The sequence below is a fragment of the Sitophilus oryzae genome, unplaced genomic scaffold, assembly GCF_002938485.1.
Source record: "Sitophilus oryzae breed Bouriz unplaced genomic scaffold, Soryzae_2.0 scaffold_1576_pilon_pilon, whole genome shotgun sequence".
Taxonomy (NCBI): Eukaryota; Metazoa; Arthropoda; class Insecta; order Coleoptera; family Curculionidae; genus Sitophilus; species Sitophilus oryzae.
Window position 1 is genome coordinate 5,448,637 of NW_022146254.1, and position 17,080 is coordinate 5,465,716.

At 36.3% G+C, this 17,080-nt stretch overlaps 1 protein-coding gene across 1 annotated transcript; it reads left to right on the top strand.

The window, feature by feature from the left end:
- The first annotated feature begins 3,352 nt into the window (after nt 1-3,352).
- Nucleotides 3,353-3,976, top strand: LOC115879480. The gene has a single exon (XM_030896377.1). It carries the CDS (start codon nt 3,353-3,355, stop codon nt 3,974-3,976), a length of 624 nt encoding a protein of 207 aa, XP_030752237.1.
- Nucleotides 3,977-17,080: the final 13,104 nt, after the last annotated feature.

Genomic DNA, 17,080 nt, shown 5'->3' on the forward strand with positions numbered 1-17,080 from the left:
AATGTATTGACATATAGAGGAGAAAAACATTTAAGTACTTTTCATTTTGATATTTATTGTTATGTACAGGGTTATGTACATTGTTATGTCCCATTTTCGTGTGTTTTACAGGGTTTCTCATTTTTTATGAGTAGAGGTACAAAGATGAGGTTTTCACTATTTAGTATTTTACTATTTTTTCATTTGATTTGCCTTGCTATGGGCTTTCTAAAAATATAATTAGGTACTCTATATACCATATTAATTTTTATAAATAAGGTAAAAAATGCATTATTTAACTTTTTAACATATGCCGCTTATTTGAATTAGGTAATCAACACATTCGAATAATTTATTCGACGTCAAATTTTGGTTATTGGTTATTCCACGCTAGTTTCTGTGCGTAAAATTATTGCATCAACAATTTCTGTAACTCTGATTGGCGGTAACAGTGTAACTAGTAAAAAGGAATTTTTTGCAACAAGTAACTAAAATCAATTTTCTTGGGATGAATTGTTTTGCATTCCCAGATGAGGCGTATCTAGATTGTAAAACAGAACCGTTACAAAAAAGGTCCTAAATATCTCATTTACGGGCTCAAATGAACTAGTAAAATTCATATTTCTGTAGGGTAGAAAATTCTACTTATTTTTTAATTTTTTTAGTTTTTGTTTGTGATCTATTTTAACTTCTTCCCATTTGCAAATACTGAAGATATAGTGGTAATTAAAATTAAATGATTGCTTAAAAATAGTTTGTGTGGGTAACATGTTTCTTCCGTACTACCTAACCAAATCGCAATCGCTATAATTTTGCTTTTTATTTTAAGAACCAAATGTTTTTGTTCTTTATATTCATTAAAATATTTCAATATTCGACAAAATAAACATCTTTTGGACTTAGTTCGAAATTTCTTTTGATGGCACAATTAGGAAAAGTCTGTCTACCACATCATTTTTGTTCTGTAAAAAGTTTTTTTTTCTGTTTCACGGGAAATAACTATAACTTTTGATTCTTAAATGGCACCCTCGGTATTTTTTTACTTTATTCGATAGAAAATGACACTCTACATAGAATGACATATCATATATCAACTTTTGACATTTTTGTTTAAAAAATCGTATTATAAATTTCAATCTAGAGTAAGCCACTTTTTATTAACATCCGGTATATTAAAATACCAAAAATACATTAAAAATAACATTATTAATTTACAACTATTGAAATAAAATTTAAGGCTTTTGAAACGTTTTAGAATCGCCCTGAGATTTCTGGGCATTTCCCCACTAGCACTGTGAGAAAATCTACAAAATAAAATAGTTATTAAAAAAAAAGAAAATAGATTATTTTCCTGTTTATATTATATTTATATTAGTATTATTCTTTTTCTGATATTTATTATTTATATTTATATTTTGATATAAAATCTAAAGGTATAGATATTATTTTTAATTAATTAGATTTTTATTTATGTAAAAAAAGTTAATTTATGTATAGACATACATATTTAAAACCCGTAATTAGTTCCTAAAATTTTATATAAACCTCTTTATTAGTTTCCTAATTTTCAAAAAATAGAAAAAATCTAGTACTGAACACGTTTGCAAACTTCTCTTAAAACACAAAGTATATATATTTTCCAACTTAATAAATAGAAATTATAGATATGTATCACCTAAATGTTTTGCCATATTTTTCCTTACTTAATGTACAAAAAATATGTAGTTTGGGTTGACTTGAAATCGATTAATTAAGAACTGATAGGCTTATCCGAATTTAAAATCCAACGTTCGCATATACCTGGATTTTTATATGTAAACCTAAACATTTTTAAATTAGGATGTCCCTCCTTGATAGTCTGCAATCTGCAATCGTAATATTGACATATATTGCCCGACATATTTTAAAACACAAAAACTTAAATCAAAATATAATAATTCAAATATAAAAATATAAAGCAAAATCCACCATTGAAAATATAAAAAATGAGCACGCCACGAAGCCTTCAAAACGAGGTCCGGGGGAATACGGAAATACGGAAGGTTTTGATGATTGGCGTCGGGCCCCCGCGTGTACCGGTAGCATTTGGCGTACGATTTGGCAACATAGACAAGCAACCAATCGCTTTTTAACGTTGCGACGCCTCGATGGATCCCGGCTCAAAAAGCCGGGCTCCTTTTTGGTTCCAAAAATTTTGCACGGGATGGGTTTTCTATTGTGTTAACTATAATATTCTTTGCCTGAGCACAAAAACGAACCTTGCAGTGTACCGAGCAATAATAATCCCCACCATGTTATATGGAAGCGAAACCAGGGTGCCGTACCGCCGGCACACGAACGCATTAAACAAGTTGTAACAGAGACACCTTAGACAACTGTTAAGAATCAATTACTACCACCATGTCTCAAACGTATCAGTCCTTGAAAAAGCTAGTTGCGAGAGCCCTGAAGTCATGATTACTAAATCCCGCTTATGATGGGCTGGCCACGTATGCAGTATGCAAGAAAACCGCTTACAGAAATCTCTTATTTACGTCTACAACGGTAAGGGAAAACCGGGTTGACAACTCAAAAGATACAAGGATATATTCCATGAAAGCTTAAAGGGGATAAGCATGCAGAATCAGTGGGAGGAAGCAGCGCATATTCGAACACAATGGAGAAGAATTGTAAACTCAGTTAACAACAACAACCAAAAAGTAAAGAGGCAACAAAGTAATGAGATTTTTGAATGTCCGGTGTGCGGAAGAGAGATAACATCACATATCGGGCTTTTCAGTCACGCAGAGAAGTTCATGCGCCTTGCGTAACCATCTTCTGATGCAAGTCAAATATTCATCAGCGAGTAATGGCAGTAAGTAAGTAAGTAGTTATTTATCTTATAACATATAACAGAAAAGTCTAGTAGCTGCTGCTTATCCACTCTTGTATTCGTTAATCTTGACTTAATACTTTGACGAAATTTGGTCTCAACAAAATATACACTCATGAAATTCCTAATTTATATGTTCCGGCTAAGTGGTAGTTTATAACCCAACTGGAGAGTATGTGGCAGACTTCCGAAGGTAGCAAGTGCCAGCCACAGATTGGTTGGTTCCACGGGAGGAGAATAACAACCCTGAATGGCCGTCCAGCTGATATCTGTCAATCGAGGAAGAGGAAGGATTATTCTGTGGATAGACATTCGACCTTCAACATTCACGTTTCGCGCCAAGAAACCGAATCCTTATGTTTTTTGTAATAGTTATTTAGTTTGTAACAATTGATCGAGTTAATTAAATGATTTAATTATTTAGTATGCCTAATTTGCTACCCGCAACGGCCACATTGGTGACCCCGACGAACGTGTGAGTGCAACAAATTCAGATACGCAATGTCCACCTCCGACACGAACGACTTCCAAACCGACGATCAAGTCGTTATTGCCCGTGTAGGGATTAAAGCACCGGAGTTTTGGCGCACAGAGCCCGAACTATGGTTCCTACGCCTGGAAGCCCAATTCAGGCAAGCCAAAATAACATCTGATGACTGCAAGTTCGATCACACCGTAACAAGTTTAAACAGCGAGGTTCTATTAGAGGTAGCCGACATACTACGAAATCCAACTAGAGGTAGGGCCTACGAAGACCTCAAAACTAGACTGTTAGAGAGATATGGCAGTAGCGCTGATGACAAAATTTACCAGCTTATGGAGATGACCTCGGGCAACCTTAAACCAACACAGCTTCTCCACCGAATGCAAGCTTTGGCCTCAAATAACGTTTCTACGCAGGTTCTAAAGAAACTCTGGTTAGACCGCCTACCACCCCAAGCCCGGGGAGTCATAGCAATCCTGGATGGAGACCTGGAGGAATTGGCCAAGAAAGCTGACAACAAAGTAAGTGTGGACGAGAAAACTGACGGGCACTGCTACTATCACAGGAGATTTGGGTCCCAAGCTAAGAAGTGTAGGGCACCATGTACCTTCTCAAAAAACGATCAAGAGGGGGCGCAGTAATCATGACAACCACTGCCCCCCATGCACCACGTCGCCTTTTCGTCACAGATAAAGCCCTAAAACTGCAGTTCCTTGTTGACACTGGAGCCGACTTAAGTGTGCTGCCACGCAAAGCATGTTCTGCTTCAAAACCTAGTATGATACGCCTATACTCTGCTACTGGTTCCTGTATTAAAACGTTTGGGCAGAAACAGTTGACACTTGACCTTGGTTTTGGCCAGCCAGTCACATGGACCTTTGTTGTTGCAGATGTCACTACTGCCATCCTAGGTGCTGACTTCCTCGTACACCATGGTTTCACCGTAGATATGCGAAACAAGCGCCTTGTGTGTCCAACTATACCAAGCAGCATTACGTGTGTGTCTCGACGAGTAAGCGCGTTGGAGGTGGGAATATCTACTGCCCATCCTTATGACCGACCAACGGATGCACCAGACGACCCTGGAAGAGTCCAGCACTATATCGACACCCAAGGCCCACCAGTGTTCTCCAAGCCGCGCAGGCTTCCACCAGACCGTCTACAAGCTGCACGGGCCGAATTCAATCAACTTATACAAATGGGCATTGTTCAGCCATCAAAATCGCCATGGGCTAGCCCGCTTCACATGGTCCAAAAAGCCAACGGCCAGTGGCGTGCTTGTGGGGATTTCCGTCGGTTAAATGCAATTACCAAGCCTGATCGCTATCCAGTGCCACATATTCAGGACTTTGCAAATCAGCTACATGGAAAGAAAATTTTCTCTACCATTGATCTTGTACATGCATTCCACCAGATCCCAGTCCGCCCAGAAGATGTACAAAAAACGGCTGTTATTACACCTTTTGGTTTGTACGAATTTCTACGTATGCCCTTTGGCTTACGTAACGCCGCCCAGACACTTCAGCGGTACCTCGACCATCTCTTCCGAGGGTGTTCATTTGTATATGTGTACATCGACGACATACTGGTAGTCTCGGAGACGGAAGCAGAACACGAGCAGCACTTAGCAGTAGTTCTTCAGATCCTAGAAGCAAATGGACTCCAAATCAACAAAGAAAAGTCCAAATTCCGGATACGAGAGGCAAATTTCTTGGGCGTCACAGTCTCCCCAACTGGAGTCAGGCCTCTGCCAGCTAAAGTCAGTGCTATTCGCAGTTTTCCGCAACCAACAACATACAAACAGCTACGTCGCTTCCTAGGGATGGTTAATTTCTATCGACGCTGGTTACCGAATGCTGCAAAAGAGCTTATGCCACTCACCGAGCTACTTTCCCACCAAAAGAAAAAGCAACAGGACCTCAACTTGACTCCAGCAGCATCAAGTGCCTTCACCAGAGTTAAAGAACTCCTAGCTACTGCTGCCGAGTTGGTTTTTCCAGCACCCCATGCTCAGTTGAGCATGTCAGTCGACGCTTCGGACACCGCGATCGGTGGTGTATTGCAACAGCTTGTTGGTGAGCACTTACAGCCTATTTCTTTCTCCTCACGGAAGTTGTCGAAGACGGAGCGTCACTACAGTACCTACGACCGCGAGCTGTTGGCAATATTTAGCGGTATTCACCATTTCCGCTACCTTCTTGAGGGCATGCCATTCATCATATACACTGACCACAAGCCCTTGACGTATGCCTTTCAGCAGCGACATGACCGTCAATCTCCACGACAGATCCGCCAGCTGGAATTTATTGGTCAATTTTCCACAGACATCCGACATGTCCAAGGAGAAAAGAACATTGTAGCCGACTGTCTCGCACGACCTGAGGTAGACGCAATAACATCACCCATCACCATTGACTTTGACCGGTTAGCTGAAGCTCAGACAACTGATGAAGGTCTACAAGAAGCTCTGCAGGACCCCACAAGCTCTTTAAACCTTCAACACATTGTCATACCAGATAGCGAACGACCCCTATACTGTTCAATCCAAGATGGACGTGTACGTGTGTACGTGCCGGCGAAAGGTCGCCGGCAGAGGTCTGGAAGGCAGAGGGATGTTTTCTTGAAGTTCCACACCCAGTCCCACCCTGGACACGCTGCTACGCTGAGAATGATCGCCGAACGCTTCGTGTGGCATAATATGAACCGTCAAGTCAAGCAGTGGTCCAGAGAGTGTCTTCAATGTCAGCGTGCCAAAGTAGGACGTCATACTGTTACACCGGTGACACCACTAGGAATGCCTGACGAACGATTTGCCCACATACATATCGACATTGTGGGACCACTTCCACCTAGTGACAATTTTCGATACCTACTCACGATCATTGATAGATTTACGAGATGGCCTGAGGCTATCCCTATTCGTGAGATAACTACTGAAGTAGTGGTACAAAAGCTCCTCGAAGGATGGATATCCCGCTTTGGTGTACCAGCGACCATTACTATAGACCGAGGCAGACAATTCGAGAGCCAGTTGTTCCGCCAGCTTAACACAGCACTTGGAGTACAGCACATAAAGACGACTGCTTATCACCCACAATCAAATGGATGTATCGAACGCTTTCACCGAACCCTCAAGGCTGCACTCGTCGCTGCTGATGTATCCTGGGCCGAAGCTCTTCCCCTCGTCATGCTGAGCCTGCGGAACACCTTTAAACCGGACATCGCCTGTACAGCCTCCGATTTAGTGTTTGGTGCACCAGTTCGCCTCCCTGGACAGCTATTTGTTCCAACTGCTACCCCAACCGACGAACACCGATTTGTTCAACGACTCCGTGAGACCATGGGAGCTTTGAGGCCTGTACCAACGAGCAACCACTCAGTTCGCACCGCCTATGTCCATCCCGACCTACAGACGACTACACATGTCTTCATACGTAACGACAAAGTGAAGCCTCCATTGACACCTCCATATAGCGGCCCGTACAGAGTTGTGGAACGAGATGACAAGTTCCTAACGGTGGACGTCCAGAATGTTCCTCAACGAGTCTCCATGGATCGACCGAAGGCAGCATATGTTCCAGCATCTCATCAACTGGCGGAGGAACATTCATACGCCAACCGTTTGCTGCTCAACGTATGCCAGCAGAACCGTTCGCAACCAGTGGCTTCCTCACTGGGGGGGAGCCCTGTGGCAGACTTCCGAAGGTAGCAAGTGCAGGATTCCTAGCAAGTGCCCGCCACAGATTGGTTGGTTCCACGGGAGGAGAATAACAACCCTGAATGGCCGTCCAGCTGATATCTGTCAATCGAGGAAGAGGAAGGATTATTCTGTGGATAGACATTCGACCTTCAACATTCACGTTTCGCGCCAAGAAACCGAATTCTTATGTTTTTTGTAATAGTTATTTAGTTTGTAACAATTGATTGAGTTAATTAAATGACTTAATTATTTAGTGTGCCTAATTTGCTACCCGCAACGGCCACAAGTATATATGCTTGGTGCATTTCAACCGATTTTTAAAATTCCGGGTAGCGCTCGGTACGGCAGAAATCAGAACTGCCCAACTAAGTTTATTTCACGCCGTCCCGGTTACCGTCCATGTTGATCGTATTGAAATAATATTGAAATCTTGGCTATGCCATAATATTTAAGTATTTTGGTTTTTACTAGTGAGTGAAGTTATTGAGATTATTACGCTGTTACCGACTCAGCCTTAAATGAGTACTTGGGATTCACAATCCTGAGGTAATAATGGGCGGTTGAAGCATATAGTGCTAGCCACATTACCTTCCTTGAATACCGAACGGCTCTAGTATAGCAAGCTGTACCTTGCTACTCCCAAGGCGCCAAACGCTATATACGGGAGCTATTATTATTATTATAAACGGGAGTTTATTTTTGCGCACAAGAAAATTTACTCGTTTGCTCAACGTCATAAAAAACAATTTTCGTACCACGAATTAGGAACAAGATTTTTATCTGTATACTTATAGGATACCTAATCTGTGGTAATAGAGTTCAAACTACAAAAACATTATACAAATTAACTACTAGTTTACAGACTATCGACAATATATGGATAAAGTTCAGACTTAAAAAAAGAGAATATATATGAATGAAACAGAAACAAAGAAAGAGAGCATATAAATAGTATGAAAATATAATAAGGATAGAAGAAAATTGATCATGACATAAAAAAGCAATATATTCATAAAAGACGCAGGAGAAGAGAGAGACCAACGAACTCTACGAGGTTAGGAGATGGAATATTCCACAGGTATAATACAGTAAAAACTGTTCATTTACATGACCTAAAATATGTAATAACCTTATAGAAAAAAATAAAAAGTTATATAAAACTATCTGAACAGTGAACAAGATGGTTTGATCAACAGTTAACATGTTTTGATATTTTTTTGGCCTAGACAGAGTATTTTATATGTTTATACTTTAAACGAACTTTGTTCAACGCCTGTATTTAATTAATTCTTTATTTATTTTACATGATTTACATAAACCTCGGTAACTATTAGCATTATTATACGAACGTTTTGTTAAGCAAAAAGTATTTGAACTCAAGAGTAAAGAACAAATCGCTAGACAAGTTTGAAAAGGGGTTCTTAACTTTTTATATGTTCTGTTAGAACTAGTCTTGACCTTAAATACGTTAATTAGGATAAATTGTGTATAATTACATTAAAGAAATAGTAGAATGATATAGTCCCAGTCATCGTGACTATGAATAATAAAATTTTTGACTTAGGTGTTTACCGTGTTTAGTAAATTATAAATGCGTAGAATTATCTGGTCACTTCCGAAAATAATCCTACTATATAATCAAATGAACTAAATTATTTTTCTAAGTACTATATAAAAGGTGACAATGTAAAAATAAGCAACCGAGAATATCCAAAAAATACTAATTTGAAGATCTTAAATACATATCACCAGCTTGAAGGAAAAACACTGGTTCATCCATGTGCATTTGAGGTGTTTCTGGTCCTTTACATATAAAATGACAGCAATCTTCATTTTCAAGTCAAATCTGACGCCGTTTTTCTTTCGATCGTGTGATCGTCTCACACATACATGATCGTTTGAGATTTTGAGATATTCCTGAATGGACCGTTTCAAATTTTCACCCTGTATGGTGATATTATTGTAAACGTATATTACTTTGTTCAGTTTCTATTCCACTCAACAAGCAAAATTTATTGCTGGAATATTGCCAAAACTTCGCAACGCAAGGTGTAACATTGCTTTTTTCATTGTAGGGAGCTTTATGCAAGGTTTCGGGGTTCAGGGTAGCTTTATCTTCCGCCAAATAACATTGCAGTGCAAGGTTGCATTTCACAATATTATTGAAACGTTGCTAATGTAACGTTCAAGAAAGTACTAATTTGGGATGTATTAGCAATATTGTTAATTTTACGTCAATACAATATTGGTAAAATTATATTATTAATTATAATTAACTGACTTATTGCTAAAATAATATAGCAAAAAATAGATAATGTTTGCATTAAAAAACCATTTCATTCATCAGAGGGAAAATATAAAAATTATTTTTTAATATTTACTTATCAATTAATGAAACAGTTTTTTCTTGCGAACATTAGCAATTTTATGCAATTTTATGTTAACGATAATACATCAGTAATAGGTTATAATCAAAAGAAATATTAATGGGTATTAAATTGTAGATTTTCAGATAGGTATAATATACTTTTACTAACATAACAACATAAACAATATTGATAAAAATATGTAGGTACATCTCTATATCCATTGAAATTAAAAATGCTCGGTAAATATATCCCTACCAAGAAAGTCGAATTTGTCAAACAAATTGAAAAAAAATCAAATAAAAATTAGAAATTTATCACTTACTTGTTTCAAAAATACTGTCAAGTACTGAGAACTTACTGATCTTTTCGGCTGTTCATTAAATAAGGAATTACTCAACTCTGACCTCCGAGTCGAATTTCTAAAAAAATCTTAAAGTTGAATGTTTGAAATAATACAAAATATATAGGTACAGTATAAACATTATTTTATATTTCTTATTCAAATATACAAAAGGAAAGTATAACATTAAATGTCTGTAGAAGGAAAAGCAAACTTATATTTTAATTGATTTTTTGGATCTATCATATTTTGTCTTCGCATGTTGAATTGTCTTATTCATGGTTTCAAATTCCTCTTCGGTAAAGTTTTGAAATCTATATCCAATCATTTCTAAAGTAGTAAAAATAAAAACAATCAGTTGTAATAAATAAAAAAAAAAGCAAGAGAGACTTACCTCTTGTGACAGTAATCTTTGAGGCCCCTTTATGTCCTTATTTTAAAAATTTCAAATGATTATAACATCATTAAAAAAATATTATTGAGAACATGGGCGCCGGATAGGGGGGGCAAGAGGGGGCATTTGCCCCCCCTGGATCACTGAAACAATAAAAATAAAAGCTATCTTCCATCATTACATCCATCTGTAAAAAAATAATTATTATTATGAAATTTTTAGGCGTTACCTGTAAAATAATAAAAAATGTGGTAATTATTGGGAAAACTGGAAATCGTCCGATTTTCACCAAAATTGGTATACACACTATTTTGAGGTCGTAGATTACGTATCTACTTTTTTCTTGGCGGTCTCTTACCGTTTTTCAGAAAAACGGAAAATTATTTCAACATTGAATTTTTCTTTATTTCGGCCCTATAAAGTAAAAATTTCACTATGTTTTCATTATATTATCTAAAAGTTTATCTAAAAGCCACACTTGATTGGGGATAAAAAAATGTCCAACATTTTACTGAAAAACACTTTTCTTAACAAAATAGCAAAGAAAATTGAGACCAGATGGAAGTTTGACATTTGATATATCCTTCTTTCTCTCTCTTATGTAATAAGAGAGACAAATATATTCTAGACCTAATCTAGAAATTTGAAAATTTACAACGTTGCCATATCTTCTATTTTTTCGGGTGATTAGGGATTTTAAATAAATTACCTATTATGAGATCGACAATTATTAAATATACACCTATATCCACAAAATTACACGCGGAAGAGTTTTGATTGCATTGGTTTTAACTTCTTTGCGGAGGGGGTTAATCTTTTTTTGATATAATATAACAACAAAAGATTAACACCCTCTGCATGGAAGTTGTAACCAATGCAATCAAAACTCTTTCGTGCAACTTCGTAGGTATAAATAGTCAGATCTCGTTGGTAAAATATCAGTTATGGGAAGCAGCCGTTCTTCTGGCGACCGCCTTTCGTAATTCGAGAATGAGCGAAAAAAACACGCTAAATTTAGGTTTAGCATTGGCAGCGTTGCTTTAAATGCCAGAAACACGTAAGCTTACTTCGGGTTTCTCTTATTACCGATTCTGAACCGTCCTAGAACTGTGATGCGTATGCGCAGAAGGAAATATGAAGACATTATTTCATTTGCGCATGCGCTGCAGAGTTCTTGGACGGTTCAGAATCGGTAATAACAAGAACCCGAACAAAGCTATAACCTAACATTTTCAGATTGTTTACAAATTTATTTTAGCAAATTTTCCTCTATTATGCATAGAATTGGTTAAAAAAGTAACAGAAAATAGCAAAAACATTATTGATTATTGAATACCTAACAAATTATGTGCTAGAAAACCTTAAAATATGAGAAATTAAGAAAAATTCGATATTGAAATTATTTTCCGTTTTTCTGAAAAACGGTAAGAGACCGCCAAGCAAAAATTTCAGATTCGTAATCTACGACTTCAAAATAGGGTGTATACCAATTTTGCCAAAAATGAAAAAGATCGCTCAACAAACAACCAAGATATTGGCTTGTATCCATCTTAAGTGGGACACCCTGTATATAGTTAACAACCAAAATTTCACATTCAAAACGCCACATTCCTAATTTTCGAAGAATACTGAAAATTTTTACTAAATATGGTACATGTGAACCAGACTAGTAGGCCTTGATCATGATATGGCCGAGGACCGCGGTTCGGATTCTGCAGAAACAAACTATGTTCCGCCCAGATTAGACTTAGCAGCAAAAAAATGCGTTAAACACCACTTCGTTAGATTATTACTTTTCTCTATTGTGAAATTAATACCATTAGTTACTAACTATAGAATATCGAACCTAAAATATGAGGCTATTGAAACTTGCACTCTGTTCTATAATTAAACATGTTTACCCATTCAATTGATAAACATAGTAAAATTATAAAATATTTTTCCTACAAATGACGTTCTTAATACAGTTCATTGTAGGCTGTAAGAAATAACAAATAATCGCCGGCAGTTAACGTTTACCGTGAGCATTACATATATGCAATTATGCAACATAATGCAGCTTTGTCAAGGCCGATAGAGGTCGCAAACGAACAAATAAGATCAGATGGTGGATAGACAATATCACTGCATTTTGTTTATTATTGAGTTTATAAATATTTTAAATCACCTTGAGGTTTATCTAAGATTACTTAATAATCTATATGGCGCGCTGAAATATGAGCAAAGTATCATTACCAGTGGAAAACTATTATAAATGTATAATGTATATAGTAAAAGGAGTTATCAAGCATAATATGACCGAAAAAAATGGCATCAGAAATAAAAAAAGAAGAAAGGCTTGGAAATGACGATCAATGACTTTCACTATATAATTTTACTTATTTTACTTACATTTTTGTAACTGAAACTAGAATTCTTTTTCTATCAAATAAATGAACCTCCAAGGAATATAATATATTATTTTCATACTAAAGCCCCATACTCACACTTCGCTCCTTCCTCTCCTTACTTCCTCGCGTTACTTCCTCGCGTTCCTTCGTCCCTTCGTTTCCTTCCTTCGCCTATTCGATGCTTGGAAATTAGTCAATTATGCAACAACACACCACAAAATATTTTTAATATAGCAGCTACATGTTTAATACGAAATATCTAGTAACCTCTAAAATTTTTAAAAAATCCGAAGGCGCATAATTTTATTTTATAAAACTGCAATTCTTTGTCGTGTCAAAAATAAAATTGAATTTTAATAAATATATATTTTTTTAATAAATCCGAATATTTCAGTATCATGTACAAGGTATATCAGTATGAATGTACAAGGCGAGTCAACAATAGAGTAAAGTTTATTATGTAATTTATATCGAAACCATGAAATATGACATACTAATTAAACGTTAATGATGTCAATCTCTATTTCTTCAGATATTTTTGTAAAGGCATCATGCACACTATTTCTATTTTTTTATTTTTGTCGCTACGATTACATAAATATGGACATGCCTTTTTTGAATATGAAGGCAATATTGTTTTTTTCTTCCATTATTTAGACTATTGTGTGTGAATTATTTTTATATCGACTGGCGATTGCTAGATGTACAGGATGTCCCATTTTTGTGTGTTTTATGGGGTTTCTGGTTTATGAGTACAGATATAAAGATGCTGTTTTCACATCATTGTTCTACTTATTATGAAACTAAATATGCTACACACATATTTATCCTAGCCTTCTTAGTTGTAAGTTATTTCTTATTTTTTCTCTTTAAATGCAATAATTTCACATTCGCCCTGTATTTTAGGAAGTAAGAGAACTAGGACATATCTGTATGTAGCATCTTTAGTTTCATAAAAAAGTAACAGCGTAATGTGAAAACCGCATCTTTGTATCTCGACTCATAAACGAGAAACCCTGCAAAACACACGAAATGGGACACCCCCTACAGACGTACTGCCAAATCAAGAAATCAACTACGAATGAAATCCAAGATCGATTTAAATATTTTATATATTTTAATATTTTTTTGTGTTCGTGATAATTCCTTTGCTACTTCCTCCAAAAAACGACAGTACGTGGAAGGAGCGTTTCGAGGAAGTAAACGGACGAAGTAGCGTTTTGACGAAGGTGGAAGGAACACACAGTGGCATAAAATCGACATTTTCCCATAGTAAATATATGATTTTTGAACGAAGGGACGCGAGGAAGTAACGCGAGGAAGGAGCGAAGTGTGAGTATGGGGCTTAAGGGTCGGCATTTCTAGTCTTGGCTGCCGGTTTTCATGTGTACGAAGAGTACGGCCTACACGCTTAGTAAAATAAGATGTACTGAATAAAGACAGAAGGCGAATATTTTCCCAAGCGCATGGAATCTAGCGTCAGATTAAGTAGTTATGTAATAAATACTTCGCAGTTTTGCTTACTCCGACTTACTAGATTGCCATAACGACTCACTCCTATACATGTAAACGCCGACCTAAAGGTTCGCTTGCCAGCGGGGTATGTAATGCCGGGCCAAGACAAAGCAGACAAAACAACTATAAGACAGAAATTTTCATGTTTTACGACAAAATTGCGAAAATCCAATACATTTCTGCGACATTTTTGTCTCATTTTTGTTTTGTTTCAAAATTCGGAGACTTTTCAATGTCCAGTCTCGAGTCGGCAAAGATCAAAGTGTCTATGTTTTGTTCGTATATTTTAAGACAAGTTGTCGGCGCAGTGTGGATGGCGTGTGCTGCCAACAGTAGGAGACCAGTGAAATCACACATGGTTAATAAAACTCATTTGCAACAACTAAACTTTTGACTTTGTTGTACTTTTGTCCTTGCGGTGTGGACAATTTTTCTCAAGTTTGTCTTGTCAGAATTCCCCATTTTTTGTCGCGTCTTGTTTTGTCTTGCAAATTTGTCTCAAAATCGTGATTACATTTTGTCGCCTTGGTCTGGATCCGGCATAAAGACTGGATAAGTTCAATAACATAATTTTGTCCTAATCATTGCTTGTGACTTTTACTGTTTCTCCTGCCACATACATCAAATCATAAATAAATTATTTTAAAGATATAGTGGTTCTTTTGCTTCAATTATAATAATTGTGTTAACTAGAAATTTACATTTTATTAATTATTCAACATTGGTTATAATAATTGTATCAATACCAGTCAATTTTATACTCAATATATATACCGGGTGTTTTCCAAATTGTGATGAGCGAGACTGGTCTTGGTCTAGCATCTTTGCAAGACCAAAAACAAGAAAGAACAAGACCAAGAACAAGACTTCTTGCAAAGATGTAAGACCAAGACCACTCTCGCTCATCACAATTTGGAAAACCGACAGTGCAAGACTTACGCAAGACCAAGACCAGGCATGCAAGACCCTTGCGGTCTTGCATTTTCCTATGCATTTTTTATTTACTCCCATATTAACCATTTTAGAACGACCAATTTTTGTTATGAAGTATCTATTTGTCTCAAAATATTAATAACAAAGAAGTTTTTTGTCTTTTAAAGATGATGCGGGGACATACTCTATATCGTACGATCGCAAAAAACGCCGGCAATTTGGCTTGGAAATGACGATCGATTGAATTTGAAAAAAATCAATAGATGGTTAATTGTCAATATTAAAAAGTACATGGGCATATGAAGATAGTACTTAAATTTTAAAACTTTTAATATCTAATTATATTCTATTAATATGTAATTATAACAATAAACTCAGTTATGTGTAATTACATGTTAAAAAAAGTAAAATGCACGTTTAGGTGAGTCTTGATCTTAGCAGCATTTGGTCATCACTATTTCCAAAAGGGGCTCACCTCTATAACTTTTTATTTTTTTATATAAAAAACGAGATTTGTTATACAATCTTTTTACATGTTAATGTATATGACATAAATCAGGTTTGATTGACGCATTCAACTAGTTTCGATCACTTCCTGTTTCTCCGGAAATGACTACAACTACTTTTGATTTTTAAATGGTACCCTCCATACTTCTTACTTTTTCTGATAGAAAATCACATTGTGAACATACACAAACTAATTGTGAATAGAATGACGTATCATATGTCAACTTTCGCTTAAAAAATGGCATTTTAAATTTCAATCTAGAATCCATGGTTGTATAGCCACTAGTTTTTAATCAAAGAGCATTGGAAAAATACATTTGATAATCTGGCCCCCACTATGGCCCCAATCGTATGTACCTAAATAAAGTAAAAAATACCGATAAATAATTGAATACGTCAATCAACGGTGATTTATGTTATAAACTAACATACCAAATCTCGTTTTTTGAATCTCGTTTAAAAAAGTTCAATACACAACTACAGTTACAGGAGTGAGCCACTTTTGAAAAACACCAGGTATGATGCGATACTCAATCTTGAATACAAATTATTAAAATATTTCGTTGGATTCAGTTAAATTCACTAATTCAAGAACGGCTTATGAAATTACACATAAGTGTTTATTTTTATTTTGAAGTAGGTACTCAGAATCTGATTATACCGTTATCGAAAAATTGTTTAGGGATTAACTGAATTCCTTAGGAAATTCTCTTTTTGGGAATATTTTCTAAATTGTGTATGCTTAGATTAAAGATTTGACAGCCCAAAAAGAGTTATTTTTGGGTATGATCACGCGACAACTTGTTTTTCTATTGTGCACCCCCAACATATTGAACCACGAAAATACTTGAATCGAAATGCAAACAAAAATATAGAGAACAAATGACAACAACTGTGAAATTGATTGAACTCAGTCATTCCAAATCATTCCGTCAATCAATCAATCAATCTGGTCAGGTCACGTGGGTAGCGCCACGCTGCGCTTTGTTGCCAATTTGCGCTGCTCCATGCTCCATTTATTTCTGTAGTTTACAAAAAAAAAAGCGTAGCGCCAGCCCAATATACGCGACTCAATGTGCGCTTCTTAGGCGATACGAGGTTAGCCAGGTCAGCTAGTACTAGATAGTACTAGTACTAGATACTGATAATCTTCAGAGTACTAGTCACCTAGTATACTCAGGGCTGGCAAAGGTTAATCTTGGGTCGAGATTGGTCCACCGGTCGACCCAATCAGTACCTCTGTCAAGATCTGTTTTCCTAGTACTCAAAGTTCTAGGGAAAGGTGTACATCATGTGTTCAGCTTCACGATTTAATTAGGTCTCGCGATACTTTATTTGTTTATTTATTAACGAGCCGTTGTAATTTTCCTTATAGGTTGAAAAATTTTAAGTGCAAGTTAGAAACACTTGCCTTGGTAAAAATAAGTGGAATTTAGTTGGTGTTCGACAGTGGTCGCGCTATTAGAACTCTGAATTGAAAGTGAATCGATATCTCAAAATCTATTAAAAATAATTGATTGTAGTTTTTAAAAAACTTTCGTAACATTTCTGCTATATTTTCTTCGCAGACAGTATGTGAAAATCTTTATAAATAAAA